We start from the raw sequence: 19044 nt of genomic DNA on the forward strand, positions 1-19044 counted from the left end.
ATCTTTATTTATAGATTCATAATAAGATGTGTTCCATACTTAGACAAGTAAGGTTTAGGTTTCTTAGGTTCTCATACTATATCGAAATTTTATATTTTTTATCTTTTACACATGTTTTATCTCAAAATTAATTGATAATAAAAAGAATAGGACGTGCATCACATATAAAAGTTATAATATGACTCATTTCTAACGTTCAATACTCAACATCAACAAATAAATTAGGCTTGATGTCCCTTAAAAATCATAAATCCAAACTCCAAGGTCATACTAGAAAAACCTATATTTTCATAAACAAAAATATGTAGTAAAAAAAAAAAATCGTATTATAGAAGTTTGTATAATAGGAAATTTAATAACAAATGTCTTCACCTTCTCACCTTGCAACCATATATTGTCCTTTAAACTCCTTGTACCAAACAAACGAGTAACAAAACATGGAAACAGAACCTAAAAGAAATACACAAGCCAAACGTTTGAACAAATCAAACTTAAAGCTTTTTAAGCTCAACATTTTTGTGTGTCAAGGGATATAGCCAATCAACAAATGAACTTGAAGATGATTCGATAGCGCCGACTTGTCGATATTCTCTTGGTGGTGTTCTTTGCAGACAAAATACAACACTGTCTCCAACACAAGCTACCGTAAGAAGAAATTTCGAAAGGAAGAACAAGCAGACTATTCCCAAAATACTCCTCCCAACCATCCAAACTAAACTCCATGGACCACAAGCTTCAAAAAAGCTTGTTGAATGATCACCAAAGAGATACTGATAAGCAACAACATGACTGTAGCTAATAACATCTTTCCCTTCAATAGTGCCTTGCTCTTTGCCATTGCTTTAAATCCACACGACTCTTCTCTAACCGATACAACACTCGAAAGTTGAACTACGACGCTGCGAAGATTGAACCATTGACATCGCCTTGTGGCCCATATTGTAGCAGGAGAATGAAAAGAAGCAAAATGAAAGCAAATACTGCAAGCAGATTGTAGGCAAAGAACGATGCGAAAACGCAGAAAAACGTGACAACAAGTCGCTTCCAAACCTTGGGCACGATCCTAATCATCTGCTTGAAATATATCTCTCGACCTACGTTCATGGGTGGAGTTAGGAAATTTTCATAGAGAAGAAAAAAGTAACCTTACATTTTAACTTATATTGTACGCTATGTTGTTTTAGTCCTTGTTTAAAAAGTTTCCATGTAAATCATTTGTACATTTTTTCCAATATTTTTTAGCTAATATTAATAATGGTATTAATTTTTTTTTTAAGCATCGAGTCAAGACACAATCAAAAAGCTATAAAAAAACAATGACAAAGACAAAGAACACAAACAACGAACAGAAAAATTCCAAACAACTCGAGAAAATAAGTTAGATGCAAGTTCATATATGCAATTCGTTTGTCTGACACAACCCAAGAGAAATCTCACACAATTCGTTTGTCTTCAAATCAGTTAATTCATAACGTTTAAGGTTTATATATGCAAGTTCATACATCTTAGGAAGTTAATGTTTTCTCAAGGATGGGGATTTTTGAAGTGAGAAATGTAGGTTATTAATACGAGTAAGAAGTTTCTCCATCCCTTCCAAAGTAGGAATTTGACTATTATGATTTGATAGAACGAAAAAATATGTTTTGGATGTATGAAAATCTATTTTATGTTATTTGAGGATTGATTGGTTTTCTTTTTCTAGGTTGAAAGTATGTGATTGTTTAAATTGTAATTTTGAATTGAATGAAATGTTTAAGTTTCTTCACATAAAAAAATTACGAAAAGGTTAGAATGGTCAAATTTTCAAAAACGAAAAACAAAAAATTAAATGGTAACTAAATGAGGCCTACATTTTTTTAATTTTCAAAAATTGTTTAGGTTTTTAAAGACGTCGATAAAAAGTAGAGAATAAAGAAATTTAAAGCTAATAGGAGTGTTTGTAGACTTAATTTTCAACAACTAAAAACCAAAACCTAATGATTGTCAAACGTGATGAGATTTATTATTACAATTCCCATAAATATCTTGCCAGCATAAATAGAGGGGTAAAAATATAAGACAATAACATGGGAGGAAGGCACCTGAATTTGCAATGGACATTATTCATTAAAAATATTATTTTGCCATTTTTCAAAATGAGGATATCTTTATGACCATTTCCCGATTTCCCAAACTAGAAATTAATTTTATAGTTCAACGTTGACAAAATGAGTTTACTTCAATAGTAATTAGCATGACTTCCATCCTTAAAAGTTAAAGGTCAATATCCACTCCCATAATTGTTGTATTAAAAAAAGAAAAAACTAAATGTTATGCTTATAATGATGTATTATACATATAGTTGAATTATTGACCTATGTGTACACAGAAACATCGACAAAGACCTAAGCTTTGAAACATTAAAGTGAATTATTAACAGAAAATACATTTCAAAATATTTGAAATTTCCTCAGAAAATTCTTGTCTCATAACTAGCCGAAAGTCCACTTTTCCATTTTGAATAATTGGATAAGTAAGTTAATTCCATCAATGAAGCCTACCCCACCCCATGACCAATTCAATGGTTGATATTTCTCTTGCCGACAACTTCATTTATATCTCTTTTCTTATCCTCACAAAAGCATCACTTTACCTTATCTCCTTACAAACCCTTCTTTCTTTCTTCTTCTTCTTCTTCACTTTTAACAAAAAATACAGAAGATTGATCCAAAATCCGATGGATGTGAAGCATAAAGAAATGCAGTTCCTTGGAACATTTGAAATTTTCAAAGAAACCTACCAAATCATCAACAAAAACAAAAAGAAATTTGCCATGGCAGCTCTTTGCTTCATCCACCCTCTAAACTACATTCTTTGGACCTTCATGGGAATCATAAATGGCTTCTTAAGAAACCTCCATGATTATGGGAATACATCACATCTCTTCTTCCACAATATGACCCTCTTTTGGCCCTACGACTTTGTCTTACTCATGATATCGCTTTTTGGTTACTCGATCTTCTCCGTCGCTGGCGTGTCTCACACCGTTGCCGCCTTATACACCAGCCATGAACCGTCCTTTAAGGATACCATGAGCCTCGTGGCCAAGGTTTGGAAGCGAGTTCTTGTCACATTTCTTTGTGTTCTTTTGGTTTTCTTGGTGTATCATATCATAGCTGGATTTGCTTTTTTCTTGATTGTTTTGCCATTTGGGAAAGTCGATGAAATAACTTTCAGTGTGGCTTTTGTTTTTTACTTTGTTGGGTTGTTGTATTTGGTAGTGGCGTTTCAATTAGCTGGTGTAGTTTCTGTGTTGGAAGAGTCATGTGGGTTTAAAGCCTTGGCCAAGAGTAGGTTGCTTTTGAAGGATAAGATGGCATCCGCGACAGCTATCGTGTTGACGATTTATTTTGGTTTTGGGATTTTTCTTTGGCTAGAGGCTCTTGTTAGAAAGATGCTTTTATCGTTGTCATCAATGATTATGTGGATGCATGTGTTGGGCAGCTTGTCATTACTATTGTTGATATTGGTTTTCTTGTTGTGGTCGCTCGTGTTGGAGACGATGTTCTATTTCATCTGCAAATTGTATCATCTTGAGAATATCGACATGTCAGCTATCTCAGATGAAGATCATGTTACTTTAAGAAGCTCAGAATGTTAATTGTTGGTTCCTTTGAATGGAGAAGTCGTTTTTATATGTATGACATAAATATCTATATGATTTACTTCTACCAATGTAGTTTGGGGAAAAAGTTTGTGGAGATTGCAAATTGGATTCTTTTTTCAACTATTATGCTCCAAGTGTATGTATGTGCTTGATGAATTGTATAGATTTTTGTTGTTCTAATTAATGAGAGGAAAATGAGAAAAATGGGAAGTGTGTTCATTTCATTCTAGAAAACTCCATATAAATACATATCTTGAATCTAAAAATAGATTCCACAATGTTAGCAACTAATCCCACTAACTCCACGAGACTAGGAACTTAGACTTGACTACAACTAAAAATAACTTCAACTATTTCCTAGAAACTAGGAATTGACTAGACCAACTCAAAAACTAATTTGCAATTTTGAGTTACTAACATTCTCCTCTTAATTCAAATACTGCAAACACCTAACATACTGTTAAGAGCTTGAAAATGACTCACACAAAAAGACGTAGTGAAGATATCAACTATTTTCTTTTTTGAGCTGCAATGTACCAGTTGTACTTTTCCTTCCTTTTGCATCTCTCTCAGAACATAATACTTGATCTTAAAATGTTTGGTCCTTCCATGAAAGACTGGATTCAATGAAATGGTTAGAGTGGCTTGATTATCCACAAACACCTTCACACACTTTTCCTGCTTCAGATGCAAGTCGTGCATCAATTTCTTCAACCAAACAACTTGGTTGACTGCTGTCGTCCCTGCAATGAACTCTACTTCTACAGTTGACTGAGCCACTATATCTTGCTTTCTTGAATACCATGAGAAACATCCTGAGCCAAAAGTGAAATAATAGCCAGAGGTGCTCTTCATATCATCTAATGACCCAACCCATTCACTATCTGAGCAACTTTGCAACTCAAAATTTTCAACTTTACTAAATTTGATCCCAAAAGACAGTGTGCCTTTCAGATATCTTATAACCCTTTTTCCAGCAACCATATGATTCTTGCTTGGATAGTGAAGAAATCTAGATAAGACACTTATAGTGTATATAATGTCAGGCCTAATGGATGTGAGATACATGAGACATCCAACTAGACTTCTGTACACATTTTCATCGGCAGGTTCCTCTCCATCATCCTTTTGCAACTTCTCCTTCTGAATCATTGGAGTGTTCACACTCTTACACTCCTCCATATTGAACCTCTTCAATATCTCTCTTACATACTTCTTCTGACAAAGAAGCATTTCATTCTGCCTTTGCTGAATCTCGATACCTAGGAAGTAATACATCAGACCTAAATCAGTCATCTCAAATACCTTCATCAATTCTTGCTTGAATATCTCTAAACATCATCACTTCCTGTCACTAGCAAGTCATCTACATTGAGAGATACAATCACAATAGCAGTTCTTGATTTCATTACATGGAGTGTGGGTTCACTTAGACTCTTCACAAAACCCAGGTTCAACAAGTGATCATCCATCATGGTGTACCATGCCCTAGGAGCTTGCTTCAACCCATAAAGAGCCTTTTTCAACAAATAAACTTTCTACTCTTGTCCTTATATGATGAATCCGTCTAGTTGTTCAACATAGATCTCTTCTTTCAATACTTAGTTCCAGCACAGCTTCTCAAACTAATTTGCAATTTTGAGTTACTAACAGTTTTACTCCAACTTCTATAGAGAAATAATAAGAATGATTTGTATTGTTTGAGAGGGAGAAGCACAGGATTTGGATTTTAGTAATCATAAGGATAAAATAATTCATCAAAGTAGATATTGAAAACCTCAAATCCACTAATGAAGAGAACAACCCAACTGGGGTTTGGGAACTAATGTTATGATCAAGAGTCATTTTACTAAAATTTCCATTGACAACTCTTTGGAGATTCTTCTCATGTTTGGTACATTGAAGTATTTGACATGGGATGGCTAATTGAAGATGATAGGAGAATCATGGCTTGAAGTGGCATTCATTCTAAGTGTTATGAAACCGATAAATAAAGAAAGCGAGAAAGCATAAACTACATTTTGTTAGCTATATCTACGAATAAAAGAATAACAATTTTATTAACAAAGAGAAATATCATATAATGCAGAATGCAAAGACGTCAATAGGGTTATTAAGGGTATAGAATCTCTCAAAACTCTAGGCCAAAACTCAGTACAAATATAGTAAGATCCTGTGCTTTTTCCTTCAGAATATCAGATAAAAGATTCAAGCGTTCTGATGTTGAGTTTCCTTCGAATTGTGTACTAAGGAGAATGCATAATCCTTTCGTACTCGACATATGAAAAGCCATCTTGAGTGACTTTTGTCCTTCTTACCAATAAGGACAGCCTTATTTTACTAACTAAATTTATTTAAGACCTCCATGTTGGGTTATCGTTAAGCCAGATGAAGTTATATTGAAGAATTTGTTTCTTTGTTTTTTTTTTCTTTTTTTCTTTTTTTTGTGTGTTTCTGTAAAGATTACTCCTTCATTAAATATAAACCTCAATTACTAGGTATGAATTACAAGTACTAAAGCCTTGCCAATGAAACTAAACATTGAGAGTATATTGATGGAAGGACGTGAAGGGTAAATTATAATTAGCTAGTACTCCATTAGATAACAATTGTGTTTTCAGTTTTTTTTTTTTTTTTTAAATATTATGTTTGTTTCCTTCCATGTTTTCAATTATGATTTTACCTTTATTAAATAAACATGAATTCTTAATCACTTTTATTTTTAAATTTTTTTAGTTTTTTTCCAAGTCAATTTGTGTTTCATTATAGCAGTGAACTAGTCTATTGTTGGAAGCTGTAGAATAGTCATTTTGTTACCTGATTTTTTAGGTCCATTTGAACTAGATTTAGTTACTGTAGTTTCATTATTTACTCAAACACACTGTATAAATATGGAAGTAGAATTCGTCATTAATAAAAAAAGTTATAAGATTATTTCTTCCTCACTGGTACTGTGACTCTCCACAATTTTATTTTCTATGGTACCAAAGCAATCTTAGACGCTTTTGCTGTGACCCTTTTTGTGTTCTCTTTTAGCCTTTTTTTTTTTTTTTTTGGCTGTTTTGTTTGTGCACCAATCATCAAGGGAAAACAATATGCCAGAGACTGTGGTGCAACAGAACAATCCCCAAATTCCAGATGCCACTACAATTGAGACTCAACTAAATCCATATCTTTGGCACCATTCACTTGGCCCAACTGCAAACTTAGTGAAGAAGTTGTAACTCAAATACCTCATTTTTTTATTTGTTTATAACAAATTTTATGATGTAACGCTCAGTTGGTATGTTTTTTAAATACCTCTGATCAGTAAAAGAAAAACAGTGTGAGTGATCATCATTTCCTAGTTTTTTGTAAACAACAAAAAGTTGTACGCAATCTTCTATAGTAAAAGAACTTGAATCTTCCCGTAGATGTAGGCAATCTTGTCGAAACCACGTAAACCTCTGGTTTCTTCTTCTTGTTCATTTGTCTTCAATTTTTCTACAAATCGCACGGCATACGATCTATTTTCAAATTGCATCGAATAACAGATTATCGAGTTGAATCCTGTATCGATCTTCGCTATCCAGTAGCTTCAAGTTGATCGTTTTCACCTTCGAGTCGTACCGAGTATTGTTCAAGACTCATCGAGTAAGATCGAGTATCAGTTCAGTTTTGATCAAGTTCCATCAAAGATTGAACAGAGACTTGTCAGAAAAAGAAGAGAATTCTCATCGAGCATCGAGTAGAAACACGTCGAGCGTCGAGTATCGATCATCGAGAATTTGGCAAAATATTTCTTAGCCTTTTCTTCATCATTCCAATGTTGATCTTGATTATTTGTGCCTAGTGAAGAGTGATTAACCCAACAATTTGTGATATCAGAGCATTTCAAGATCATCAAGGTCAACATTCTTTGAGCATAAAGATGCTCAAGAAATCTAGACTCGATAGTCGATCAGATCAGAGATGGCTGTTGCAAGGTATAAAATTGAGAAGTTCGATAGGAAGCGTAATTTTGGCCTATGGAAGGCCAAAATCAAAGCTATTCTTGGACAACATAGAGCTCACAAGGCTTGTTAGACCCCGTCAACTTTTCCACCTACAATATCGGTGCAAGAAAGGGAAGACATGGAGCTTACAACTTATGGGACTGGTTCTCAATCTCAATGACAGCATTTTGAGACTAGTGATTGATCAAAACACGACCTACAAGATGTGGGTCAAGCTGGAAGGTCTTTTGCAACAAAGGAACTCCTCAACGAGATGTATCTAAGGGAGAAGTTCTTCACTTTGAATATGGATTCTGTCAAGCCACTATTAGATTGGATGAGTTCAAAAGGATAGTTTCTGATTTCAAGAGCCTTGGCGAGAAAATTAACGATGCGAATGAAGCCTTTGTGATATTGAACTCTCTACCTGAAGCCTATAAAGAGGTGAATAATGCCTCAAAATAGGGCAGAGAATCAGTTACCATTGATGTCATCATTTCAGCATTAAGAACTAGAGAGTTAGAGCTTCAGTCAGTCAAAAAGGAGCAGCCTGCTACAGAGGGATTGCTTGTTAAGGGTAAGAACAAGCAGAATCAGTCTAAAGGGAATAAAAATCAGTCAGGTGAATAGCATAAACCTAAGACTAAGCTAAGATGCAATTACTGCAATAAGAAAGGACACTTGATGAGAGATTGATACAACTTAAAATGGAAAAAATAGGAAAAAAAAGAAGGATCCGAAGGGAAAACAACTAGAAGAATCAGTGGTTAAATGTTCCTACTTTTATTCTGATGCCTTAGCCTCCACCAGAAACCAAACCAACCAAATCAGTCCTCTTGGGAAACATAACTGGGTACTTGACTCCAGTTGTACCTATCATATGATACCCTTCAGACCTTGGTTTAATACTTACAAGGATGTAGATGAAGAATCTGTGTACATGGGGAACAATGAAGCCTGCAAGATCAAAGGGGTTGGTTCGGTATCGTTGAAGCTAAAGGATGGATCAATCAAGCTTCCAGAAATGTGAGACATGTACCTTTACTCAAGAGAAACATCATATCTCTGGTTATACTTGACTCCATTGGGTGCGAGTGTAGAGGAAAAGATGGAGTCCTTTAGGTGATTAAGGATTCCAATGTTGTGTTGGTTGGTGAAAAGGTCAATGACCTTTATTGTGTGAGAGGAGTAAAGATGATGACAAGTGCCTATACGATTTCAACAGCGAGCTTAATAGAGGTTGACTTGTGGCATAAAAGACTATCCCATATCAGTGAAAAATGATGCAAGCACTGTCCAAACAAGGTATACTGCCCAAAGATATCAGTGAGCACATTTCTTTTTTTGAACACTGCATTCTAGGTAAATCAACCAGACAGAGTTTCACAAAATCTCAGCATACCACAAAGAAAAATTTGATTATATCCATTCTGACCTATGGGGACCATCTCTTACACCAAGCCTTAGTGGCTCAAGGTATTTTCTAACATTTATAAATGACTTTCTAGGAAGAACTAGATATACTTTCTTAAAACTAAGGATCAAGTTTTTGGGAATATTAAGGAATGGAAAACCAACATCTAAAATGTTCAAATACTTTAGAACCAATAATGGGCTTGAGTTTTGCAATGAATACTTTGACAAATTTTGTAGTGATAATGGTATAACTAGGCATAGAACTGTGAGGTATACACCTCAACAAAATGGGGTTGCTGAGAGGTTAAACAGAACCATAATGGAAAGGGTTAGGTGTTTGCTTTCTGATACTATCTTAGGTGAAAAATTATTGGGTAGAAGGCTATCGTGTTGACGATTTATTTTGGTTTTGGGATTTTTCTTTGGCTAGAGGCTCTTGTTAGAAATATGCTTTTATTGTTACCGTCAATGATTATGTGGATGCATGTGTTGGGCAGCTTGTCATTACTATTATTGATATTGGTTTTCTTGTTGTGGTCACTCGTGTTGGAGACGATGCTCTATTTCGTCTGCAAATCGAATCATTTTGAGAGTATCGACATGTCGGCTATCTCAGATCAAGATCATGTTCCTTTAAGAAGCTCAGAATGTTAATTGTTGGTTCCTTTGAGGCTTGTTGTCACCTCCTGTACCTGGCTTGATTTTATAAATCCACTTTGACTAAATGAGTTTCTGATTAGGAGGCCTGACCATGTCTGATTGTTCTGGAATGAGAACAAGTCTGCTTCCATAGCATCCTTCCATTGTTCCTTCAATCAGATACAATTGCCTCCTCAAAAGTACGAGGCTCTGCTTCAATACTGTCAACTGCACAAGTAAGAGCATAAGCAATTAAATCAGCATAACCATACCTCGTAGGAGCCTGCCTCATCCGCTACGGTCTGTCATGTGTAAGCTGATAGTTCTGTAGGTCACTACTACTTGAACTTTCTTCACCGAAAGCTCCCTCATCAATCAAAGTCCTCTGTAGTTGAGGTTGTCTACCATCAGAACTGGATGACTGATCAATGGATTTGCCTAAACTAACTGATGGTCGTGCTTTAGAATCAATTCTATCCTCTGCCTCAACATAATCAACTGTCTGTTGTTTCTGCTGCTCTTTGACATAAAATGGCATGTCTATTTCATTAAAGGTCACATCTCTGTTGATAATACATTTATTTCTGTCCTCTTCCAAGCAGCAAAGTTTATATACTTTAACACCTTGAGGATAGCCAATAAACATACATTTCAGTGCCCTCTTATTCAGCTTCCCTTCTTTAACATGAGCATAAGCTGAACATCCAAACACTCTAAGATGATCCAAACTTGGAACTTTTTCTGTCCATATCTATAGAGGAGTCTTTAGGCCTAAAGCGGAATACGGACTTCTATTAAAAAAATCAGAAGAATAGACAGCTAATAAGAAAAAAAATATTCTATAGAATCAATAATCTGTGGAACATCAGACTGTCTGGAATGGCAACTGTAGAGACATCCTGAAAGACAATCCAAGGTACAAGATAAAAAATGTCATAGGGGACAACAACTACAACATTCTTAAAAAATATTGGCAACACCAAATCTCTAACATAATTAATCTGTGAACTCCAAACTCCAAAGTCATACTAGAAAAACCTATATTTTTCAAAACAAAAATATGTAATAAAAGAAATCTTATTATAAAATTCTGTATAAAAGGAAATTTGGTAACAAATGTCGTCACATTTTCACCCTATAACTCTTTTCCTAAATTCTTTGTAACAAACAAAAGAGTAATAAAACATAAACCCCCCCCCCAAAAAAAAAAAAAAAAAAAACACACACACAGGCCAAACGTTTGAACAAATCAAACTTCAAGCTTTTCAAGCTCAATATTTTTGTGTGTCAAAGGGATATACCCATTCAACAAATAAACTTGAAGATGATTCGATAGCGCCGACTTGTCGATAATCTCTTGGTGGTGTTCTTTGCAGACAAAATACAACACTGTCTCCAACACCAGCTGCCATAAGAAGAAATTCAAAAGCAAGAACAAGCAGACTATTCCCAAAATACCCCTCCCAACCATTCCAAACCAGACTCCATGGACCACGAACTTCAAAAAAGCTTGTTGAATGATCACCAAAGAGATATTGATAAGCAACAACATGACTGTAGCTAATAACATCTTTCCCTTCAATAGTGCCTTGCTCTTTGCCATTGCTTTAAATCCACACGACTCTTCTAAAACCGATACAACACTCGAAAGTTGAACTACGATGCTTAAATATAATAAGCCGACGAAGTAGAGAATGAAGAAGACAACGAAGATTGAACCATTGACATCCCCATATGGCCCATATTGTAGTAGGAGAATGAAAAGAAGCAAAATGAAAGCAAATACTGCGACCAGATTGTAGGCGAAAAACGAGGCGAAAATGCAGAAAAACGTGACTACAAGTCGCTTCCAAACCTTGGGCACGATGCTGATGATCTGCTTGAAACATATCTCTCGACCTACGTTCATCAGTGGAATTAGGAAATTTTCATAGAGAAGAAAAAAGTCAACCTTACATTTTAACTTATTTTGTACGCTATAGTTGTTTTAGTCCTTGTTTAAAAAGTTTCAATGTAAATCGTTTGTACATTTTTTTCCAATATTTTTTAGCTAATATTAATGATGGTATTAATTTTCTTTAAGCATGTCCTCAAGGCATAATCAAAAGCTATAAAAAAACAAGGACAAAGACAAAGAAAACAAACAACGAACGGAAAAATCTCACACAACTCAAGAAAATAGGTCTTAAGGGGAAGAGTCAATCCCCTTATAAAAAGTTCGAAACAACTTAGAACAACGAAGAAAATCATATCAAACAATCTAAGTATCCAATTTGTCATCGATAAGCTTAATAACATAATTTTGTGAGATTATGAAAATTTAGAATAAGAATTACAATTTATGTGTTTTTTAATCTACTTGATGCACTAAATCTAAGCTTTTTTTTTTCTTAGTTATTGTGCTTCTACTTTCCTCCAACTTCATCCATGTGTTGGATCTTAACTCAATGAAAAGCACTTGTGTTTTCCTTAAGAAAAATACAAATTTCAATTTAGAGAGAAAAACTCACTAAATATTACATGACGAATCATCACCCAATTTAAAGGTTGACAAACAAAAGAGGTACAATTCAAAAACCATAAAATGCAAGGATCAAAATTAAAGCTTTTTCAAAACGAATACAACAACAACAACACATACTTAAATCTCAAAAACTTCATGGCCAAATTAGAGAGTAGGGTTGTTGTTTCTTTGCTCTTACCTGTGTGTATGCAAGCGACGGCATAAACGACGGCGGAGGTCGAAAGGAGAGAGAAAACGAAGAGGAAGACGATGTAAGAGATGTTGAAGAGCCAAAAGAAGGTGAATTTGGGGGTGATGAGATCAGATAGTTCATTGTATTTGCGAACATCTTGATCTTGGTTGTTTTTGTGTAGAAATGATAGTTGGTAGAAGAAGTTGCCAAAGAGAAGATTAGAAATCTCCATATGAGCCAAGAAGATGAAGGTAAGAGGTAGAATTAATGAAAGAGCGATTTGGCTGAAAATTTTTCTCCATGGAGGATGATTTCAAACGTCTCTTGAAAGATATTGACGATTTCGAGCAACGCCATGTTTTGTTTTTCTCAAAGGATGGAGGAGAAGATAGAGAAGGAGGAGGAGAAGATTTATAATGGAGAATTGAAAGTAATGAACATGTCAAGGTCTACCAAAAAAGAAAAGAAAATAAAAGAAAGAAGTTGTCAAAATGAAGAACTTTTAAGCGTTGAATTAGTAAGAAGTTAAGGTGAACAATCGATACGTTTGAAGTTGAATAAAAAAAAACGATGGTCTTTTCAATATTGAAAGTTGTAAGGAGGTTGAATTGGTAAGACAAGAAGGCCGTTAATTGATTTATAAGGGTTTTATTTTATTTTTAATTTATATAAATTATTTATTGATGTAAAGTAATTGTTTTTTAGAAGATTCTATTCAAGGTTTGAAATGTGTATGTCGATGAAAATATCGAGCTCTCGATTTTATGAAAATATCGATGGAAATTAAAAAAAAAAAGTATGGAGATTCATGAAAATGGTTGTAATTAGTTAGTGAAACTTTTATTGTAGCTTAATTAGACTATATTTGACCATTTTTAATCACAATTTGTATAAAGTAAGACAACATTTAGATGTTTAGATGTGTATTGTAAATGTATGTGCAAATGTTGATGAGAGAGGGGAAATTTTAAAATAAATGGATAAACAATTACAAAATAATATAAAGTTTTAGAATATTTTGAGACGAAATGATGTGAAAATTGTGAAAGTTTTGGATGGTAAACGAAAAAAGAAATTATATCAATTAAATTTTGAGGTGAAATAATGTAAAAATTTAATGAAAAAAATTTGAATTAGGTTATAAATAAATATAGGTTTTTTTTTGTGGTTTTTTCAAAATCAATTTATTTAGAAATGAAAGTTTTGGGTCGAAAATAAAGCTAAATATTGAGAAAAGTTGGAAATTGAAAAAGTAGCACATAGAAAGGCTTAATCCTTTGTCCAAAATGACATTGGTGTGAAACTATAGAATTTTGTATAATAAGAATCATAAAATTGAAAAACTTGAATTTTGTTAATGTAGTTAATTAAAACACAAATTAATTTTTTTTGAAAATGTCGAAATTTCATGAAATTTTCTCGAAATCTTAAAATTTCGTCCAAATAGGATGGAGTTTTGGAATATTCTCCAAATATATATGGTGTGTTTTAATAAAAATTTAGGGTAATTTATAACACCCAAAGATCTAAGAAAAATTAAATTAATTACCTTACATCATTGAAGTTTGTTTTCTTTTTAATTTTAGATTTTTGGAAGTCAAACTTTTATTGATTTGATAAGATAATGTATTTAAAGTTATTTTATAAAGGATTTGAGCTTTTTGAAATTAAATTCATTAAAGATTTAGGATTTTAGAAGAATTGGAAATCTGTGAAAGTTGGGAGAGAGTCAAACATAGAATTTGACTTTGGAAATAGTTAATAAGTGTGACTAAAGAATAAGAAAATTTAACCTTGCTCAGCCACGGACCCTTTAGATGTCTAATTTTTCCACGCGACAAGCCTCGTAGAGATTCTCCGATTAGGTGGAGAATGAGTGAGGGAGCGGAAAAAAAAATCCATGAGCTAAACGGGCATAGGGACAAAAAATTCATTCTCCATTCCCGCCCCGGTTAGCTTCTACATGTTTATTTAGTATAGTTTTTTTAATGTTATGTTATTATTATTATTATATAAATATTACATTTAAATTTCAAATTTGATTATTTATTGGGATAGATAATGAATATGTTTAAATTGAATAATTAGATATAGATTCAGGCTATTTTTAAATATAGAAAAATAAAATAAAATATTTACAAAATATGACAGAATTTTAGAACTATCAATTATAGATGCTGATAGATATTGATAAACTTTTATCAATGTCTATCAGTGAGATTGATAGACACTGATAGAAGTTTATTAGTATCTATCAGAGTCTATCATTGATAATTCAAAAATTTTGCTATACCTTGTAAATATTTTCAACAGTTTTACCATTTGAAATAATTTCCCTTTAGATTATATATGGGAATAATTTTATTTATATTTATCTTTTTCTACTAGAAACTAATTAGCTTTTTTAGGTCAAAATTTGAGCATTTTATTTTTAAATTCAAATTATCATGTAAAACTAACCATAATAAACAAATTATTGATAAAGTTAATTATTTACTTAAAATTTGTTTAAATTAGTGATTTAAATTAATTGAATTTTTATTAAAAAGTAACGAAAAAAATTTCCCGTGGGAAACCTGATACCTACGAATTCCTCGTGGGGAACCCGATTCCCATGAATTTTTCACGGGGAATCCACGTCCCAATCTCCGTAGAGAATTTCACGTGAATGGAAAATGAAATGGAGAGCAGGGACGGGGATGGAGAATGACATCCCGACCCCATCTTGTCCATAGACATCTCTACCGGTCACCTCTGACCAACATTGCTCCATCCATCATTAGTGGGCTTGATTCGAGTCGGTTCATCGACATGAGTACGTCTATTACAGGCATTAATCAGTCAAAAGAAGAATCAATGGTACGATCAGCAATACAGTCAACAAAGCCTACGTGTACAACCATGTATAATCAGCTAAACGAAAGGAGGAGCATCACGATAATTTGAGATGGATAAATCTATTACCATTTTGTTAGAGAGAATTGTTGAAGTGTCCCTATTGTATAGTGCCTCATGTAACTAGGAATTTGTTATTTTTAAATATTCCGCTTTTCATTTACTTTCCCTAATTCAAGGGGCCTCTGTGCATAAAAGCCAAAGGGCTCTTTCGATTGAAATAACAAGAAAGCTGGTGAAAATCATTTCCACAAAATCCAATTCCTCAAATCTCATTTTGGTATCAGAGTGTCATGGTAAATATTTCCTTATCAACTGAAAACTCTGGAATGTAACATCATATATTTTTTTTTAGACTTCAAATGTAATGGCGGAAATTTAATTGTTATTGTGAAATTATTCAATTTGAAAATTAATGGCAGTTATTAATTTCATTTTGGGAAGGAAAGAATTTAATATTATAAGGTGGAATAAGAAAAAGAATAAAATATAGTTTATTTTTATTTCCTTTTTAGTTTTTATTATTATTATTATTATTATTATTATTATAAAACCCCCCAAACCCCCTTTTCCTTCACGCAAACTCGACCGCCAGCCTAGATCTCCCTGTCGCTCGCCGCCGACCTCGACCGCCAGCCTAGATCCGAGCCGCGATCAGCCCAGATCCAACTTCGACCTCTTCGCGTCTCAGTTGTTCGTGCCGCCCAGATCCAACTCCGGCCTCCCACGCCAATGCCGCCCGCGTCCGAGCCATGAGTCCTTCCGCCGCTCGACTCGTCGCGCCACTGCCTGCACCAGCTGCGACCCCGAGCGTTCTCCCTTTTCTCTTCAGCTCGTCCCCGACCGAAGCCTCCACCAGCCAGCCACGTCTGTTCGACGCCGCCCAGCCTCCGTCGCCGTCGTGGTTGCCGTCAAATTTGTTTTGGGTAAGTTTTTCATCGTTGGGTTATGCCGAATCTCGTGATGTGGGTAACTTGGTGATTCTTTTCTCAATTAGAACTATTGCCCATGGTGTTTTGCTTCATTATTTTTGACACGTCTTTGGTTGGATTTTGAAGTCGAGTTTTGGAGAAGCTTGAAAGTCAAAGGGGTGTCGTCAAGGAAGGTGGAAGTGGTTTTCGCTATAGGGTAAGCTCTTGGGCATTTCAATTTTAGTAATCGTTGCGGATTGTGTGGTTTGGGTATTTTGTTTTTGGGTCTAAGCTTTCGCAGTTACTGTTGGACTGGAATTTTAATGGTTGTATTCGTATGTTAGGGTCGTTACTTCAAGTCGTTGTCATCGTTTGGTTGTCTGATTTTATTTGTGGACTTTCGATTAAGATAAGTAATCTTAGTACTGGAATTGTCCACGAACCATGCATTAGATGTATGCTAGTATGATAGATGAATATTATGACGATGGTATGATAGAATGATAGTATAGTATAACCGATGCATGTTCTTGTATGAGAAACTGAAAGATTTATTTGTGCATGTAGATACTTAGATGCTAGCATGAGATCATATTTGATTCCATGAGGTTTTATTTGACCTGTGAATATTGAGGCATATATGTATGTTGTAGAGCTATGATGTTGAGGCATATATGCATGTCATAGGATCATATTGTGATAATTATGATGTTGAGACTATGATAGTGATTTAACTGATTAGTTAGAATGGCTACTAGATATTGTGTTTCCTTCGGGATTCACCAGATTTGTGTTTCTTTTTCGTGATTCACCTGATTGTGTTTCCTTCTAGATTCACCAGATTGTGTTTCCTTTGGGATTCACTAGATATTGTGTTTCCTTTGGGATTCACTAGATATTGTGTTTCCTTTGGATTCACCCGATATTGTGTTTCTTTTGGGATTCACCCGATATTGTGTTTCCTTTGGGATTCACCAGATATTGTGTTTCATTCGAGATTCACTAGAGGTAGTGGGCATATTTAGCTACAGTAGGATAGAATTTTTTTTTTTTTTTTTTTTTTTTTTTTTTTTTTTAATGTAGGTATGTGTCCCATGAGAACTAGGACGGTTTATATGTTTCACCAGGGGTAGGCATCTAGAGGATCTAGATGCCTAACCTGACCCTCAGTAGTGGGGTTACTTACTGAGTATTTTATACTCATTCTTTCTCATGTTGTTGTTTTAGGTAAAGGTAGAGATGCACCGACGATGGACAAGCGGAATTCGTGATCGAGCCACTAGGACCAGTTTTATGTTTCCGCTCATGAGACTTAGATTTCCTTGCATGTTTTATTTAACTTTCAGTTTTGATATTTGAAACCTAGTATTAAAAATTGTTTTCAGACTTATTTATTAACATTTATGATTTATAGGTACCTATTATTGTTTTTAATATTTGCATTTAATAAAGGAATTTCGAACTTACCTTATTTATTTAACGTTTATTTCACCATAAAAAGGTGTCGTCTTAAGTTCCATACATGCATGTATTTAGTAATAATTTAACTTAAGTCCTAGGAGGTCGAGTCGTTATAAGAACCCAAATATCAGCAATCCGTCGCTCAGTCAACTACTGAACCAAATAACCACGATCAAGCTTGATAGGGAAAATTTTCTCATACTCCCTATATTTCGAGGCTATAGAATTGAAGACTATCTTCTTGGAACGAAGGAATGCGCTCCAATGTTCATCAATCGCAACTCGACTATTGCAAGTGAAGGATCAGCTGCAGCGGAGCTTCAAGCTCGCAAACAGAGGTGATTGGTGCCCACAAGTGAAGAGGAAGACAAAGTGTTCAATCCAACATATGACCACTGTCAGACAAAGTGTCCAATCCAACGTATGACCACTGTCAGACAAAGTGTTCAATCCAACGTATGACCACTGTCAAACCGTTATAGTTCTGATCCATCACTGCTCAGCCGCAGCGCTAATGTCCTCGCGAGGAATCAAGTATTTCCATTGATTTGTTTTCTTTCTACCTTACACATGACTCAAGCCTCCTCGATCTAATTGCTCATATCTTATAAAATCGAGTCATTACAGTTTGTATCCGAATCATGTTTTAAGTTACGTTCCTAATTAAGTAAAAGATAATTTCCTAATTAAACATCTTGATGAGAGACGTTTATATAAAAATAAAATTCTAGGGATCGATCCCTCATTTTGCCTCATAATGTAGTTCTTTCTCTTCCTAAACAAACCTAATTAAGTTTTAAAGGAAGATCAATGGAGAGAAACACAATATCATAAAATATCATTGTCATAGAATCTATTATTTGTGAAAATCATGTACTTCAAAGATCATGACATTTATTATTTTATATAATATTAGGGTTATGTTGTGTAATCATAAAGTCATAGTCTTGAGTTAGAACTTGTGGTTTTTCATTGATGAATTATGTCCTTTTATGTACCAGAAATTGAACTTTTTATGAATTTTAAATTGATAAAGCTTAATCGTCTACTTAACCATAAATTTTGAATCAAATCAATTTCACCGATGCGACAAGAGTCCATTAAGTGGTTTTCCCCACTGCAAGTCGATGTTTATCAATTTTAATGGAATTTTCAATACAGATAAGTTTTTAGAAAGTTATTGTGTTGTTATGGTTAGCCTAATTACTTTATATCTATATTGAATAGATAAATCCTAGGATCATTCATGCCAAATTTCCAAGAATAAATAACACACCGGATACCATTGTGATTGATGATAGATTCAAGACCACAATAACTTTAAAGATGACTATAGTCTTCCTCGACCACAACTTTGAATGCCTTTAGTGGAATCTCTCTAGATGGGATTCAAGAAATACTAAGTG

The 19044-nt window shown here is 34.2% G+C and overlaps 1 protein-coding gene, 1 long non-coding RNA gene and 2 pseudogenes across 3 annotated transcripts; 2 read left to right on the forward strand and 2 right to left on the reverse strand.

Annotated features, from left to right (window-relative positions):
* Positions 1-305: 305 nt before the first annotated feature.
* LOC150036840 (uncharacterized) lies at positions 306-1268 on the reverse strand (annotated as a pseudogene).
* Positions 1269-2567: 1299 nt separating this feature from the next.
* LOC120076263 (uncharacterized) lies at positions 2568-3850 on the forward strand. Its single transcript, XM_039030032.2, has one exon. It carries the CDS (start codon positions 2717-2719, stop codon positions 3638-3640), a length of 924 nt encoding a protein of 307 aa, XP_038885960.2. The 5' UTR covers positions 2568-2716; the 3' UTR covers positions 3641-3850.
* A 6886-nt stretch (positions 3851-10736) lies between these two features.
* LOC120076264 (uncharacterized) lies at positions 10737-12728 on the reverse strand (annotated as a pseudogene). The gene is made up of 2 exons (XR_016529194.1): positions 12378-12728; positions 10737-11574 (listed from the first exon to the last, which is right to left on the reverse strand). The product of XR_016529194.1 is annotated as an uncharacterized LOC120076264 (transcript).
* A 3114-nt stretch (positions 12729-15842) lies between these two features.
* On the forward strand, positions 15843-17657 carry LOC120076626 (uncharacterized). Its single transcript, XR_005481588.2, has 3 exons — positions 15843-16192; positions 16325-16394; positions 17405-17657. It is a non-coding gene; the product is annotated as an uncharacterized LOC120076626 (long non-coding RNA).
* The last annotated feature ends 1387 nt before the right edge of the window (positions 17658-19044 follow it).

This window comes from Benincasa hispida, chromosome 4 (assembly GCF_027475165.1).
Source record: "Benincasa hispida cultivar pf3 chromosome 4, pf3_genome.v1.1, whole genome shotgun sequence".
Classification (NCBI taxonomy): domain Eukaryota; kingdom Viridiplantae; phylum Streptophyta; class Magnoliopsida; order Cucurbitales; family Cucurbitaceae; genus Benincasa; species Benincasa hispida.